The sequence below is a fragment of the Macrobrachium nipponense genome, chromosome 34, assembly GCF_015104395.2.
Source record: "Macrobrachium nipponense isolate FS-2020 chromosome 34, ASM1510439v2, whole genome shotgun sequence".
Lineage (NCBI taxonomy): Eukaryota > Metazoa > Arthropoda > Malacostraca > Decapoda > Palaemonidae > Macrobrachium > Macrobrachium nipponense.
Window position 1 is genome coordinate 48,240,748 of NC_061095.1, and position 17,500 is coordinate 48,258,247.

General features: G+C 37.9%; 2 protein-coding genes across 3 annotated transcripts in view; both read right to left on the reverse strand.

The window, feature by feature from the left end:
* LOC135208032 (anaphase-promoting complex subunit 7-like) overlaps positions 1–2,671 on the reverse strand; it is a 114,992-nt gene extending 112,321 nt beyond the window's left edge. For both annotated transcript variants that reach the window (XM_064240151.1, XM_064240149.1), the window contains exon 1: positions 2,538–2,671. In XM_064240151.1, coding sequence (XP_064096221.1) covers positions 2,538–2,603 — 66 coding nt within the window. In that variant the 5' untranslated portion in view covers positions 2,604–2,671. The remainder of the gene's footprint in view (positions 1–2,537) is intronic.
* A 4,095-nt stretch (positions 2,672–6,766) lies between these two features.
* Positions 6,767–17,500, reverse strand: part of LOC135208033 (alkaline phosphatase-like) — a 20,238-nt gene continuing 9,504 nt past the window's right edge. The window contains exons 4-12 of the mRNA XM_064240152.1: positions 15,684–15,799; positions 14,855–15,047; positions 14,468–14,637; positions 13,394–13,592; positions 12,413–12,546; positions 11,377–11,575; positions 10,225–10,325; positions 8,640–8,763; positions 6,767–8,246 (exon numbers count right to left, since the gene is read on the reverse strand). Coding sequence (XP_064096222.1) covers positions 7,990–8,246; positions 8,640–8,763; positions 10,225–10,325; positions 11,377–11,575; positions 12,413–12,546; positions 13,394–13,592; positions 14,468–14,637; positions 14,855–15,047; positions 15,684–15,799 — 1,493 coding nt within the window. The 3' untranslated portion in view covers positions 6,767–7,989. The remainder of the gene's footprint in view (positions 8,247–8,639; positions 8,764–10,224; positions 10,326–11,376; positions 11,576–12,412; positions 12,547–13,393; positions 13,593–14,467; positions 14,638–14,854; positions 15,048–15,683; positions 15,800–17,500) is intronic.

Consider the following 17,500-nt stretch of genomic DNA (forward strand, 5'->3'; position numbering starts at 1 on the left):
AAAAAAGAGAATAATTGTACTTACAATAACTCTTTCATACACAATACAACCAAATACTCAGAAAGCAAACGACGAGAAGCGGGCAGAGAGCGTCGAACAACACGTCCATCCACTGCGAGGCCGAAAGACAAAGTGATTTGTTTACCTCCCAGTCGCGCGCGCGCGCCTGTCGGACAAGCAGTTAACTACCGAACCCCTTGTTCGAAAGCTTACGACCTATCCAGCTGCCGCTAGTATCTTCCTATTGTAAAAGGACCGAAGGTTTGTATGCCGTGTCGGAACAAAAGTGAATTATATAAGTTTTTTTTTTTTTGCTTTTTTTTTTTTTTGCTTTTTTGTTTTTGCTAGCACTTTTCATTGATTTCAGTCTTTATTAGTATTTTGAACTTTCTTAATATCGTATGCCAGAAATAAATGTAACCTTTTAATGTTTGCATGCTAAGAATGGCAAAATCATCGTTGCCACATTAGTGGAGGCTTCACACATACGCCGTTCCATTATTATAAACTGTTTCCATGAATTCTAGTTGTCATAGTAATGCAATAATGATAAAAATTGCTTAATATTTATGTATATATACTTCCAATACATAGCCTAATTTCACCAATTTCAACGTTTTGTGTGTAGTCTTATACCCAGTTTATAGGGTCACACATACCGAATGGCAACAGAGAGAGAGAGAGAGAGACAGAGAGAGAGAGAGAGAGAGAGAGAGAGAGAGAGAGAGAAAGGAAGGCGGAGGACGAAGAAGAAAAGGGATGGCGGTGGAGGGTGGGGGGGTAGGTGGAGCTTTATACGCGTGTCGTATCCATTTCTGCATAATGGAGTTTTTGTCTCTTGGTACAAAGGACAAGTGTCGTTATTCTTTACGATTAGTGATTCACGATACCCTTATAAATTACGGCACTGGGTGTAATGCACTATAGCAAAATCTCGTTCTGTTACGAGTGTTCGTTACAGAAATAGGTATTGCCCAAAAAACGTGCTTGCACTGTCTCTGAAACCCATAGTAGACATGCTGCTTAGTTGTCAATCAAGTTTTTATAACCAAGTATTTTTTACAAGCTAGCTATTGAATAAATTTGTATTTTTCTCAGTCAAAACATATGCCCCTCAATGCTAACTTTCCTCTTTTAAACACTTTCTGGTCATTGCAAATTCGGCCCCATAATTTCTTATGGTGCGAAAACAGACAGAGGCCCATGGACCGAAACGATTGCATCACACTACGGCGATAATCCAGCAGTAAAACATCTTCATATATCCAAAAAGTAAATAATAAAGATATATATGCGCATTACGATTATAACAATTACATGTATAGCTGATAACAATCTGCATGAATAACTGGTAAACTGTTCTGCAATGACAGTTGAGTATAGCAATTATTTACAATAGGTACGAAAGTCAAGATGTCGTGACGTCATAATACAGAACTTAAAAGAACGTTCTAATTCAGAAAAATAATTACTTAAATTTGAGTCAGTCGAGTTACTTTTTCAATAACGAATATTTTCAAATTAATCATCATAAATATGTAAAATATTGATGTTTTACTACTTATTTAAAAATTAGCTAAGAGCACGCTTCTCGTCATCTTCTACCAAAACAGCTGTTTACTCCTGGCTTGTTTGTTGGTGAGAAATAGGTAGTGTTTCGATTGTTGTGATGAAAGTGCTCCAGCGTCTGTGGGCACAAGTGGTGTGCGGATTTATCACAGGAAATGGTTAGTTTATTGACACAAGCGACTCCGTAAACATCGAGATGGCGTCAATCTTCTAAATACCTCGAGTTGTAAGTAAAAATGTTGAACGCGTTTTGGTGAGATTTGCACTACGTTTGAGACCATTTTCAGTACCCTCTGTTTAAATCTTAAAATTTGGCCTTAATTTCTAACTTTGGAGAAAATACTTACTTCGAAAGGAGAGTAGAGGTCTTTAGCTCAGTTTCTCACCAACAACAAGTCGCGACTGATGCCCATCTCGGGTGTCAGGACGCGTTATAATGTACTTTTTCGGAGGGTGGCAAGCGTTGAATGTAGGTGGCCTAGTTGGCCTGCCGTGGTGATCTACCCTAGAGTGAATAAGACCTGGCCAGTGTGAAGACGATGGATCGTCCGTGATTGTTTACCCCAGTCCATGTGGAGCTAGGAATACCACCCAGTGTTTCTATGAATGGCTATTTCCATAGTGCTTAAGGCTACGATCAGGGTTGGGCACAGGTCCTACCGAGTCTAGGCCCTACATAGCGATTTAATTTCCTGCAGTAGCCATGAGCTTCACAGAAGTGAGCCCATTTCAAGCCCTCCTCCAATAATCGAACCTAAATACCCCTAAATGAAATAAGCTCTGGCCTATCAAAAGCGATGGCTCTTTTAGGCTTAAGCTTGGTACAAAGATAAACTACCTAGGTAGGTGCGTAGCCTAAGCAAAGGCTTAGGCTAGTTACCTACCTATGAGGCATTCACATATGACAGTCCTACCCTTCGCTTTTCGTATCAATTAACTCAAAATGCCTTACAATAAACTCATCTCACCAAAGCAATGAGGTTCGAGTGCAACCCATTGTCGTGCAAGTTCTTGATCTGTTCAAATAAACACATGTTTTTAACACAGGGAAATTTGTTCTTCGCACAAAAGTTTGTTTTGATTATGGAGACTAAACCGACGATGCCAGCGGACAGCTTTAGCGTACATATTAAGTTAACGAACACGGCTGTTTCCTTCGTATATTTTCGTATTTTCCGTAAATCAAGCTTTATAATTTAGGTTTTAAAAGGTATACAATTACATATTACATAAATTTTGAGGAATTACCATTATATTGAACGCATTTATTCATTAAAATCGGCAAAGGGAAGGATCTAGTAATTGTATGTGATAGCTACGTAGTGAGAAGCGGCAACTTCGATGGACGAGCGTGGGAGTCGAGAGTTAAATTTCGTAAAATACAAAAAAGGAAACACAAAATACATACATATATATATAGTATATATATATATATATATATATATATATATATATAACTATATCGAGGGTATAATTTATATATTAACGAGAGTAGCTATAAGTTCTATTTTTTTAAACCAACAAGCTCAGGGTAGATTTCTGTCAGGACAAGTGCACTTATCAGGTACCCACAATTCCCCCTATCTATAGCTTATCATAAGGTAAATTATATTCTGTTATTGGGTATTTGTGGCTATATACATACCTACATACATTATATATTTAAAGGAGACGGATACACGGAGATCTAATTCATTGACAGAATAATAAGGTGCAGTACAGGTGAGACAATATCAGAAATTCACTTATATAGATGACGGAGGTTTCCCCGTCTTTTATTCATATAATTGCTTTCACCCCAGAGAAACTGATACTTCAGTACCAGCCCCTATAGGTTGAACGTAGAAATATAAACAAATAAAAAAAACGGTAAATTTCTCATTATCTCGGTAAATTTCTCAAATGATCTCACCTCGGTTGTGCTATGGAATAGAAAGTGGAATTTAGGCCAACCGCTGGGGACTGTGAGGTCATTCAGTAAAAGAGTTAGAAAGGTGTAACAGGAGGAAAACCTCGCAGTTGCAATATGAAACAGCTTTTAGAGATGGTTGAAAATCAAATGGAAGAAAGAGAATATAAACGAAGGTATAGTAAAAGGAATGAAAGAGATTGCAGTTATGGGTAAGAGACGCTGCAAAGACCCCTCAGTAATGCCTACTGTGTACCACGTAAAGTGCACTTCAACCCCTAACCCCCTGCTAAGTGATGTAAATAATAGGTACCTACTATAATTGGACAGTTACTGAAGAAAATAATTATAGATATGCAAGAAAAGGAAAGAAAATGGCGGAAAACAGTGGAAAAGTACATGCATGAATTTAAAAATCAATTTAAGAAAACTGGAAAGAATGTCCAAAACAGAAATTAAGGACAAAGCCAAAATCTAGGACGCAGTGAAGTGGAAAGAGGATGTGGAAAATGAAGTGACCGTAAATATAATATATATAATATGATATAATATATATATATATATATATATATATATATATATATATATTATATATATATATATATATATATAAGTAAAGGGTCGTGTTAGACCGAAAGTTCTTGGCTTTCTCACCTTTCAATTTTCCACCGTGGCATCACCTTTATTTATGCATAGCATCACGTTATATATACTTCGTGATCAAGTAATTCATATATATATATATATATATATATATATATATATATATATATATATATATATATATATATGACTGGTAAAAATGTTCTGTTACAACAGAATTCCATCTAATAAAAGGAGCCCATAATAACACCAAAATGTAGAGAGAAAAGTACTATATTTCAGAGACTGCTGTCTCTCTCTTCAGATATATGAATGAGAAAAGTTTACAGAAAATGCGGTATTTATACCAAGAGATCCATCCACAGGTAAGCCAATTTAGGTCGCCCCCGCTGATAATCTTCCTTTGAACTTCTTAAGTGTTGGTTGAATGAAAACCTTGTTGATCACATCTGAAACTCATGCTCCTTTTGAGATGTTCATTACTTGCCTCTCTTTTATTAAGGCCGATTCCATCATTTGACTCTTGTACCGGCAGTTGCTGCTATAAATTATACGTGACAAATTCCAGTTTATTCTATGGTTATGTTCATTTATATGGTTGAAAGTAGCTGAGTTCTGTTGTCCATGCCTAACTGATCATTTTTGTTGTATTAATCTCTGGGGAAGTGATTTTCATGTAAATCCGATGTAAGATTGGTCACAGTCCTGGCATGGGATTTCATAAACCCCTGTTTCCTTAGGGAATGTCTTTTGTTGGACGTTAATCAGGGATTTGGCTAAGGTGTTTGGGTAAGTAAATGCAAAAGGGTTAGATTTTCCGAGGGTCTGAGTCACTGTTTTAATCCTGTCCAGGTGAGGAATTTTTATTTTATTGTTGGGTGTTTCTTTGGTTTTGTTTTGAGGGGGTCGGTAGAAAATTACGTTTGCTTTGTGAATTGCTTTCTCAATTATATGGTCAGGATACTTTAAAGACGAAAGTTGCTTACGAATTAGTTCAAATTATTTTTCCAGGAAATCTGGAGAACAAATTCGTAGGGCTCTTAAGAACTGTTTGCTGGCTACACCTATCTTGATGGCAATGTCGCAATAGCTAAAGTAGTGAATGTATGAAAGTGAGAACGTTGGTTTTCTGTATATGGTAAATTTGTATTCTGTCGTGTCTCTGATTATTAAAACATCAAGAAAAGGAATTTTGTGGTCTGTTTCCCATTCAACTTTAAATTGGATGCTCAGCTGGGCACTAATGGTAGATCTAAGGTACTTATCCGCGGTGGCCTAGACTAGGCCAGCTGCGGTTTTTCTATGCAGTTTTACTTACTGAACAAGAATTTTAAGTAATATTTATTCTCACAAACAGATAAAACCTTATACTAGGGCTAAATAATAGAAGTTACATTTTCTATGAAATGAATGGTTTAAAGAAAATAAAACAATCTTTATTTTATGGGTAACTCATCTAAAATCTTAGGAATCTGCAGGGGGCTGCACTGGTTGCAAAATAAATTCACAAAATTATTTAAGAACTTATCAAATATGCTTGGTGGTCTATAATACTCTGATAGTATACTTATGCAGTTATATAAATATTCAGATACAGTCAATTTTTTTGTATATCGTCCATTCTGCATACTAGGTATTCTGTCTTTATGCGCAAGGAAACTCAGTTTTTCCCTAAACTCGTGAATATTTTTACATTTGTTTTTAAAACCTAATTATAAAGAATGCTAATTTTCTCAGCCATTTCTTTACCAAGTATGACGTTATTTAGTTACTGCTTGTCTTCCTGCTTGGATTTTTCCCCCTCCTCCACGCTTCTAGACATCATTTTGGTGCTTAGAATTCAATCTACCAGCTTTCCTACTCCATCCCCTAGACCTTCAGGATTAAAACATTCTTTCTTTATAGATGTCCTCTCTTTTTGTTAATTTTAATATTCTCCACCTTTCCATATTACCTTTCTACCTTTCTCTCTCACATCCCTTGGGGATATAGTTCAGTAAACCTCATTTTTCTTAGTGCCCTCTTCCTTCTTTAACCTTTTCACTTACATTTTTGGCATTGTATTTTCATATGTTTGCTATACTTTTGAATTTATTTCTCTGCTCTAGGAAGTTTCTCTCTCTCTCTCTCTTTCTTTTTTCAGTCCTAGTGGGTTGATTAATCATAACTTTACGCTAGTACACTTTCTTTGGTCGATAATCCATCTCGGTAGCTTCCAATTCACTATTCATTTATACAAGGAAGTCCTTGCTTACATTACAATCTTCGGCTTCAATGGACACGCCTTTCCTCTTTAAAGTCTTTTGCATATTACTTTTATATTTCTGTAGAAACTTAATTAACACTATTTGTCAACATCTGTCCGAGATCGAGTTACTGTCAAAACCAGTGAATACTCATAGGGTTAATGGAAGAGGATCGAAAGGCCAAGCACTGGGACCTTTGAGGTTATATCAATTGTTAGGAGAGGGTGGACAGCAAGATAGAAGAGAAAATATGAATGGAGGCATAGTAAAAGTTATGAATGGGGTTGCAGCTAGGGGCCGAAGGGACGTTGCAGGCAACCTTAAGTAATGCCTACAGTGCACCGCATGATGTACACTGACGGGACTGACCCCTACGGACGAGTATTCATATATAACAAACAGTTGAAAGCATTGCCATTTAGGAAAATAAATGAGGGAATGTTAAAAAAATTTCATTTTAATATTTACAGTACAATAGCACACAGACATAAATAATCCTTGAAACAATTATTGCCCAAACTGTATTCTATTTTGTACCTTCATAAATAATCTCTCGAGAAAATATGGCCGATATATCTAAGTTAATCTCGTCTTCATTTCAGTGGCTATTGGTCACAAGTGAGAATGATTCACAGGGACCTGTGTTTCGAATCACAATAAAAAATTTCTTTGGAAGAATTAAAAGCAGCAATGGATGAAATATGACAAAGCAGACAAAATGGATGATATTAAGACTGATAACATGGAATTCAAATGGATGAGAACAAACTAAATCTGAATATGACAAATTAAAATCTCCTCGAATCATTAATGAAACTGAACTTCTGTCACGCAATGAAATAAGGTTTTTATGAGGGTCAAAGTTAAAATTAAACGTCCCAGCAAGGTCACGATTCAAGACATGATCTGAAGTGTGATAAAAAATGGCATTTGACAAAAATATTTGTGGGTATTTCCCTTCCAATCTTTGGCTTGGAAGACCACCAGGCACTTTTTCGTTTGTATTGCCTCCTCCCCTATTTACAAATTCTTTTTACCCTCTTCAGATGCCATCTGCACTTTTTCAAGAACAAATTTAAGAGTCAGTTATCTCACTAAAATCAAATACACAACCACCATGCGCCAGAAAGAACTAGTATGATATTGCACACTGCATTGCAGGCATTTGATACTAAAAATATTTGATACTAAAACTATATAGTTTGAATACCCCGCTGAACCTTGCAACCAAGTTAAGGTCACAATTCTAATTATAGATGATCACGCAGTGCTGGAAATGTACATGAATATTTCAGTAAAAAATATGATTCTAACAATGTGAGGTTTGTTTAATTATTTTAATAAATAAATGGAAGATTCATTTGCCCAGCATTGAATTCTGTTAAAGATTACCTCTGACAAACAGAAAGGACCTCCATTGTCAGATCCTAATCTCAAATATTGTACATTGTAAAAACAGAAATTTCTCCTTGCAAGGAACCGCACTCTTATACTATTATATTATTTCTTTTGGGAAATTTCTTTCCAATAAATAAGTTGGGAAAGGATTCCTTAAAACCCCAAGATTATCTTCAGTATTCCGCCAATGCTTGGCAAACAAATATTCATAAATATCTCTTAAGATGATAAAGCTTTCCCTTTCGCGTTCATGGATTAGCGAATCTAGCAGTTGCTGGCAGTTCTCACGACCTGAAACAAGACCAACAGAAGCATTCCGACAAGACTGGCACCGTTCGTTGCGGCAGACGATGTCCAAAAGTGCTTCTCTCTCACCTGTCCCTTCACTGTTTCATAGACATTGGCGGGAATGTTTACCGGACGACCACAGTCTTCGTAGGGACCGATGCAGGCTGCGTACCCCATGACGTGCGCTACGTGGGTCTGCTCGTGAACTCGATGGAACAGGTGAGCCATTGGACCTGGAGAACGAGCAGATAAAATTTATCAGTTAACAACATTGTAAAGGGCCTTTGCGACGCCTGAAGTTCGTCAAAATTATTATTATTATTATTATTATTATTATTATTATTATTATTATTATTATTATTATTATTATTTTATTATTATTATTATTTATTATTATTATTATTATTATTATTTATTATTATTATTATTATTATTATTATTATTATTATTATTATTATTATTATTATTATTAGGAACTGTATTCATATGGAACAAGCCCAAAGTAGTCATTGACTTGAATATTCAAGCTTCCAAGGAAACTTTTTATGGTGCTCGTAAGGAAGTGAGGAGCTCTTTGAAGAGTTAGGGAATTACTCGACAGCAAAGCAATTGCTCCGAAATCTTACCCAAAGCATATGCAGCAACGTCTTCCCCTCCGTGAGTCTCAGAGCCCTCAAATGTCGGCACGGCAGCCAGAGGCTCGAAGTCCTTGTGAGATGTATCGATTCCTGTAAGGTTTCGCCTCGTTACCTGCCAAGCAGTAAAAGCATCGTTAGGAACGCATTATTGTACTTCATTTGGTGGTAGGGAACCATGTTTAACTGTGATGAATTAGTTTAGGATTGGTAGGATCAAGTTAAAGTAAAAGGTGTTATCCTAGGTATCATTAGTACTTAAGGATCACTCAAGAGTGCGTTAGGTATGAAAGATCCGTCAACAGCTTTAATTTCGGATTGGTTTGTTGACTGATTAAGATGATTAAATGGATTTTCAAATGTAATTCAGGCTAGCAAAATCTTCCACTTCACTTATACACAAGATAGTTGCTAATATTGGTGGTTAAAAACCAGATCCATGACTAAGTAGATAAATCTACTAAGATATTATTTACAAATCTTTGACAGCAAGCTTGACCTTAAGACTAAGTTTGCTAAACTTCTGTGGACTTTAAGTTTTAAATAAAAGTTTAAATTCCTACCAGAAATTAATATAAATAGAACTCTGCCAGAGTTATAAATGGGCCTGTGTCTCTGCAGTTCCAACCTAGCCTCACCAGCAAAGGGTTCACTGGTTCCAGACTCGCCTCGGTGATTTTTAGACTGTGGTTTCAGCCTAACCTTACAAGCAAGAGGCTCAGTGGCTCCAGCATCACCTCCGAAGTTATGAGGCTCAGTGGCTCCAACACTGTATTACAAGCAGGAGGCTCAAGTGGCTCCAGTATCACTTCGCAATCAGGAGACTTAGTGGCCTCAACATCACAAGGAAGGGCCTCCGACATTACCTCACAAACATGAGGCTCAGTGGCTTCAGCACCATAAGCAGGAGTCTCATTGGCTCCAACATCACTAACAGGAGGCTCAGTGGCTCCAACTTCACCTCACAAGGAAGACGCTCAGTGGCTCCAACATCACCTGCCAAGTAATAGTCTCAGTGGCTCCAACATCACCTGACAAGCATTAGGCTCAGTGGCTCCAACATCACCTGCCAAGCAAGTCTCAGTGGCTCCAGTGGCTCCAACATCACCTGACAACAGAAGTCTCAGTGGCTCCAACATCACCTGCCAAGTAATAGTCTCAGTGGCTCCAACATCACCTGACAAGCATTAGGCTCAGTGTCTCCAACATCACCTGCCAAGTAATAGTCTCAGTAGCTCCAACATCACTTGGCAAGCAGGAGTCTCAGTGGCTCCAACATCACTTGGCAAGCAAGAGTCTCAGTGGCTCCAACATCACCCCACGGGTGGGATGCTCCGGTGCTCCAAATTTGCCTTACTGGCAAGATACCCAAGGATCAGTCCAACAGGAGAAAGGAGGTCGATTCATAAAAGATAACAATGTGACTGCTGGACTAAGCAGTTAATTATGATTCTGGCTGTTACTGTAGGAGGCGCGCCACAGGCAGGGTGGAGGAAGACGGAGTTAGGAAGACTTGCTAAAACTGGAAGGACTACAGAGTCAATCCCCTAAACTTAAAATACTATACAAGACTTACGCCATGGCCATCCCAAGTGAAGTTGTACCCGTGACCATTGGTAAACATCAGAGTTGTGAATGGAAGTCCATCTGATACATCGTCACTGGTTTCGACAATACCTGTAAAAATTGTGAATTGGATTATTAGAGGAATTAGATTGCATTAAATTATTTAATTCAGTAACTTCCTTGTAGTCCATTCTGTGGGCATGTAAGTATGTTTACTGACGAATTAGATTTTTGTAAAAGAAAATGAAGCAGCTTGCATACCATTTCTCATAATACAGATTTCTTACAAGCGACTCCGGTGTTATGTCAGGACTTAAATGTACAAAAGAGTACTGCAAAACTGAAACATCAAATATTCCATTCTTTAGCTATACAGAAGAGGGTTAAATTGTCTCATTAATTTGAATTTAAACAGAATCAGAGAAGCATCTCACTCACTCTGGAATAAAAAATTTTGGGTGTTGAATGAAAAACATTTTCTATCACAAGTAGCATGGACTGCCAATACTTACAGATACTTCAACAAACTGCCAGAACTATTTCATAGCCCACCACAGTAACTAGTACCTTTACTATAGTCCGTCACCTCATAATCACTGATGCAGATTGTCAACTTCCCTACTATCTCTGCTGTGGGCTGTCTCCATTGTCAATTACCGATAGTATCCTGACCTACAGTTGACACACTCAATACTTTCATTACAATTGTCTGCCACTTTGCTTTTTAGCAGTACCATCAGTTGATACCATTGGTTGACACCTTTCATACTACCACTGTTATTGACTAACATCTTCTCGATCTATCGCCACTGCTACTGACTTAACACCTTCACCTATCGTTGGGAAAAGAAACTGAAAAAGAAACCCAGAAGATTATCGAGTATAACTTTTTTACTTTTAAGTATTTATATAGTATTTTTGTTAATTAACACTATGTAAATACTTAAAAGTAAAAGTTATACTCGATAATCTTGTGGGTTGCTTTTTCCATCTTCAGAAAAAAACTGAAAAGTTTTTGTATGGTTCACCTTCTCTATTGTCACTGACACTGACTAACACCACTTTATTGACCCTGTTGCCGCTACTGGCCCCTACCCTATTATCTGTACCTTGCTTGACACACCCTTCCCACTACAATTGCAGCAACCGAGAAATAAGTTACCTAGGATGTTGTTTCCTCTCTTTGGATAGCCATTGATTGTCATGACGTGGGAGTGGTCAGCTGTGACGATGACCAGCGTCTCCCGGAGGTTAACCATTTCCAAAGCCCTTTCCACTGCTTCCTCGAAGGCCACCAGTTCCTCAAGTGCCCTTTTAGGCATGCCATAATGCAAGCCATGGTCGATCCTTCCTCCTTCAACCTGGAGGATCAACAGTGTCGATGTAAGACCAGAAAATATGACCAGGGCTTATTTTACAGCTGAGGAAAAGCATAGCTTGAGACCAGACCAGAAAATTCAGGATATATTATGAAGTTAAGGTGAGGTAAGAATCATTTTATAAGACCTGAAAATAAGATTGCAGTTTTGCTGAACTTTGATGACGTGAATGTATGTTTTTCGATTACATATCTCGAGAACAAATTGACAGCTTCTGATAAAATTCGGTGTTGAAGTTTATTAGGTTTTTGCAAGTTTTCAATGGGGTCAAATCCCCCAAAATTGGTTCTTCTGGAGTGGATTAAAAATTGTGTATTTTCGCAAAGTTTACTTGGACTCCGTTCATTAGGTTTTTAACACAATTTTGTTAAACTGACAAACTGAACGATGAACATAAACTCCTTAATTGAGGCAATCAAAACAAAACATTCACAATTAACTTCCCTTGACATACATAGGACCTAAGCAGCAACAATCGAAACTATTGTTATGGCTAGCTAAACTGAGCATTCATATGGAACAAGCAAAAAATAAGACCATTAACTTACAAAGTAATTCCACTCAGAATAAAATGGACAAATAAAATAAAAACGAAATAACATTAATAATTGGTAGAAGTAAAATAAGCAATTTCCAACAGAATCAAGACCTACTTAATAAATAACAATGATAATGGCAGAAATAGAATGAACATTTTCACACAGATTATAGTGCACAAATAAGATAAAAACAGAAATAAAGAACAATGATAACAGCAGAAACCAAATAAACAAATTCCTAAGAAGAATTCAGGCAGAAAGACCAACACAAACCACCCACCAGCAAGAAGAAGCCCTTATCGTTTCTCTGCAGACGTTTGATGGCCACTTCCACCATCTCTCTGATGTGGGGGGTCCCGTCCAAACTCTCGTTCCTGTCGACTTCGTAAGGCACGTGCAGGTCTCCAAACAAACCTGGAAGAAAAGAAGTCATGGTAATTTTACAATACATGAGGTTCTTGACCTATTTTGGCAAACCTGGAAGGGAGAAGTTCTGGTTTGAATTCAGAAGGTTCTTGACCCAAGTATTTTGGTCCTAGATCCATCTTGGTTCCAGTCTACTGTTTTCAGAACTTTCTAAGAGACTGATGGAGCTGTCATCTCAAACTGGAGACACCCTTGATTAAGTTGCAGTAGGTTGTAGTTAACCACATGCAGTCTAATGCTGTTTTCATAAATATTTATGTTTTATTGGCGTTGCCAAATGGGAATTCGGCTAGAAATGGGAGTAATGGCACCAAGGAAGACTTAGACCACTATTAGGTTAAGTTAGAATATATGAAACATTTTGTATATTTTACAGGATATGAAGCATATGTAAAATATCTTATCAATATTGGTGATATGCTACATTTTGTGTGGCTTATATTTTACACATTACATGAAGCATTTGTAAAATAGTTCTAATATAAAATGTTGAGTCGTTGTGCAAATGCCGTCTGTCTGCAAGGCCTGGTCTTAGGGCCTGTCCACACTAGCGACCATGCCCATTGGGTACTTCCAGCTGTTGATATTTTCTAGGCAATCGCCTCGTTCTGGCTCCATACTCTGCCAATCAGTATAGTGAAATGGGTTATGGGAACAGCCTTTGCCCGTCAGACAGTGCCTGCTAGTGTGAACAGGGCTTTAGTTGACTGGAGTAAGTCAGGTCTCAGTCAAGTTTACACCAGATCATCACTTCCAGGTCGCTGTCAAGACACAAATGAACCAATTCAAACCTCTGTGGTCACTCAACCACCTCCTGAAGGTGAAGAACACTCACCCATGATGTAGTCCGTATTGTTCACATCTATGTCGCGCAGTTCCCGGGTTGTGGTGACGTAGGCGTTGGTCTTTCCCTCGGCTTCCCTATCCTGCTGCCACTTCTTCACTAGGTTGCGGCCGTCGCTTCTGGAACATTTCTTCTTCTCTCCATCGTTCTTGGGGTTGCCCATTTCCTGACGTCCTCCGCCAATAATCACCTTAGGTGGCAATAAAGAAAGGCTAGAGCTAGAGACCGCCCCACATGGTTGAGCTTAACTCGACTAACTCTGTTCGATGTGATGTCAGAAGCGGAGAAACAGCAGATAAGGTTCCGACTTTTCCTGCTTCTGATGTCACATCGAACAAAGTTCGTCGGGCAAAGCTCGACCGTGTGGACTGGGCTTTAGTGGTATGGGCACATTTCGTTCAGACCCAGGCATCGCCCCTCTGTTGACCTAAGTAGTAAGTCTGGTACCTGGTGTTGTAGGGAATGTGGTCACTGAACTCATTCCTAAAATGTTAGCCAGTAAACGAGAGGCTACTGGTCTTCAGAGCTGTTGATCACTAACATTTTACCCAACAATTTTGAAACCTAATTAATATTCTTAGTAAATTCCTCGGGGCACAAAATATAGTTAAGTCTCAGCAAAAGTGATGTAGTTTGAGGGAGAATGTCTTTACAACTTGTGTCAATGTCTCTCCCAATAATTTCACTATGGAAATAATTAGGGCAATGATTCCTTCATAAATCAATTTGGAGTTGAAATGAAGGCGTTCTTTTACAAATCAGCCCAACCCACAAATAGTTCATACAAAGCTTATTTCCTTTTGCAAATATTTACCTTTGATCCGAAAACAGTTTTTTTTAATACACAAGGCTCATAAAAACAGCAAGCAAACCATTTTTCAAATTTTCAAATACCTGTCCATGATCTGCAAACAGTACCAGTTTTTACAAAGCAACTTCTAACTGTTAGAGGTGCCTATACCTTTACTTGTAAACTCTAAGTAAAGAATCTATCCTTTAAAAATTATAGTATATGTAACTCTGCCTTTGTTTCTAAAATAACTTTAGAGAAACAAAATCACTTACCTTCATGTTCCTGCCTGGTTCGTCCTCAACAAGTTGCCTTGCAATGTCCTTGCAAGCCGAAGCTCCTTCATATTTCTTCATAATGGTGTCGCACTGCCACTTTCGACTAGCCGATTTTGCGTACAGTCCACCGGGAGTTGCATGGGAAACCTGGGCCGTTGTCACCACACCTGATAAAATGATACATTTCCTAAAAGGTCAGGATAATCCCAGGTAAACTAAAGTATTCTGCTGGCAGTCAGTTATAGAGTAAATGGGCTATTTTCAGGCAAAAATTGCAAACTACTACTACAGCAGCAAAGTCAATCAATGTCATTTGGTTAAAACCAAATTATTTTCAATTCATTACTTAATACCCAGGGTAAAACTACGTTGTCGACGGCATACCTGTGTCTTTATCAGCATCTTGGGCCCAATCCAGAACAGTTTTCACTCTGTTGTCGCTTTCCAGGGAAGCCTTGCAGTCATCCAGTTTCACTTTTCCATTGACACCCAAAGTGTAAAAGTTGGCCTTCACCCCCGAGAGATAGGCTGTGGCAGTTCCAGCACTGTCTGGAACTTGTTTGTCCAGGTTGTATGTCTGGAAGGGAATTTTAGAAGTATGGAATAAATAATGGCACAGATTCCAGATCTGCGACGATTGCTGTACATGCAGTGACCTATAATGCTATGGTGATTCATGCCCTGTAATGGTTCTAGTCAATATAAGGAAAAGCTCAACAAAGCCTAACCTAACCTAGGATACACAGGTTAGTATTGCTAGAAATAAATCAAGAAGTCTAAGGTTGCTAACACAGTGCTGTTTGCAACATCTCAGCGATCCATTGTTTGAGGTTACAGTCTTGTAGTTACAGTAGCAGGTTTTATTACAAAGTTCTCGTTGACTTTCCCCTACCTTTTGTCATATTCAGTTAATCTGTTTACGTAATATTAATCATCACCTTATTCCGACTCTTTAGCAGACAGCTTAACAAGTCAAGTGATCTTTATGATTTGCTCTTGGATGACAGTTCATAGAACAAACAATAATAATCAAAGTGTGCAAACATTACAATGTTAAAACTTTCCAACAACTTCATGAGCAATAACCTCAAGTATACAATGGCCAAAGAGGAAAATTAATATGAAAGCAGTGATCCAAAACGACTACAAAACTGTTATTGAAATCCAACCTCAACATATCTTACCAGGAGGAACCTTTCACTTGGTGCCTTACCTTCATTAAGCCGATGTTTGGGAATCTCTCCCAGACCAAGTAGCCTTCTTCCCCAGAGTTTCCTTTCTTTTGGCCCTTCAAGATGCGCCCTGCCGTGTTTACCGTGATCCCCATACCTGAAGAAAAAGAGGGAGAATCACCAACCAATCAGGAGTCTTCTCATTGCCATAAATGAAATGGCAACTTCGACAGTATTTAACAAAGAACTGAATCCACATAGTAAAAAGTGGCAATAATAGAGCTGAACTTATTTTTCATATAAATGAAAGAAGTGTGTTTGAGTGTATGTTTAACCAGTGAGGGAGCTCAAAACTAATTGTCATATATAATAAAGATTCGTTGGCATTGGCCCTAATTTGGTTACCTATTTTCCAACCAAGCCTTACCTAGTGGTATGTATGAAATGAGTTGACTAGCAAATATGAATAGAGTAAAAAATAATACAATCACTTAACCAAACATCAATAGTTGTAGGGACCATTGAGCACCACCAATTACCCAGAAAACTCAGTATCTGGAGCTCGTTTAAACGAAGGAAAACCAAATGACCTCGGATACTTGAGCTTGATGAAAAAACCAAGCGACCACAGGTAGTTAGGACTTTGTGGAAAAACCTAGTCTTAGCTAGTGAGGACTAGATGGAAAAACCAAGTGACCTTAGGTTGGCGAAGTCTGATAAAAAAGTACCTTAGCTAGCAGAGGCTTGATGGAAAAACCTAGCAACCTTAGGGACTTGATAGAAATACCAAGTGGCCTTATCTAGACGAGGTTTGATGGGATAGAAACCAGCAGACTTAGATAGTAGAGGCTTGATGGAAAAAGCCAAGACACACCTTAATTAGTTGGGACTTTATGCAAAAACCAAGTGGCCTTATCTAGTTGAGATTTGATGGAAAAGATAGAAACAACCTTAGCTAGTGGAGACTTTATGGAAAAAACCAAGAGACCTACTAGTTGGGACTTTATGTAGAAACCAAGTGGCTTTAGTTAGTCGAGATTTGATAGAAAAGATGGAAGCAACCTTAGCTAGTGGAGACTTTATGGAACAAAAACCAGCAGACGTAGCTAGTAGAGGCTTGATAGAAAAAGCCAAGAGACCTTAGGTAGTTGGGGACTTAATGCAAAACTAAGGCTTGATGATAAAAACAAAGCACCTTTAGATAGTTGTTACTCGATGCAAAAAATCAACTGACCTTGACCTTAGCTAATTGACAATTAAAAAAAAACTAGCCAGTTGGGACTATGGAAAAACCATGGGACTTTTACTGGTTAAGACTTGACACAAAACCAAGTAACTTTAGCTGGTTGAGATTTGATTAAAAAACCAAGAGACCTTAGATAGTTGAAACTTTTAAAGTTAAAAAACTTTATAGTTTAAAAACCCAAGCACCCGTAGCTAGTTAAGTCCTACAACAAAAGCTAAGCGACCTTTGCTAATAGAGTCTTGGATAAAAACCCAAAATGATTTAGCTGATTGGGACGTTATGGAAATAAAGAGAAAAAGAGTAATACTTCTCGCTTCTCAACTGCAAAGAAAAAAGTACACCATATAGTAACAGTCCTCCAGAAAAATCACCATTTTGATTTTGACTGTTGCTTGGAAAAGTTTAATAAAAGATGGACTGTGTAAATGTACACATTCTTGTATCTGAAAAACAATGTTTCGATAAGAGTTCAGAACTGAAAAAAATACCCCAGAGGCTAAGAGAAGATTGTAATCACAAGTTAATGGGCGAATACATAGCAAAAAAATAATAATACTAAGTAAAACAAAAGGTCAAATACATTCTGAGGTACAAAAAAAAAGCAGCCAAAAC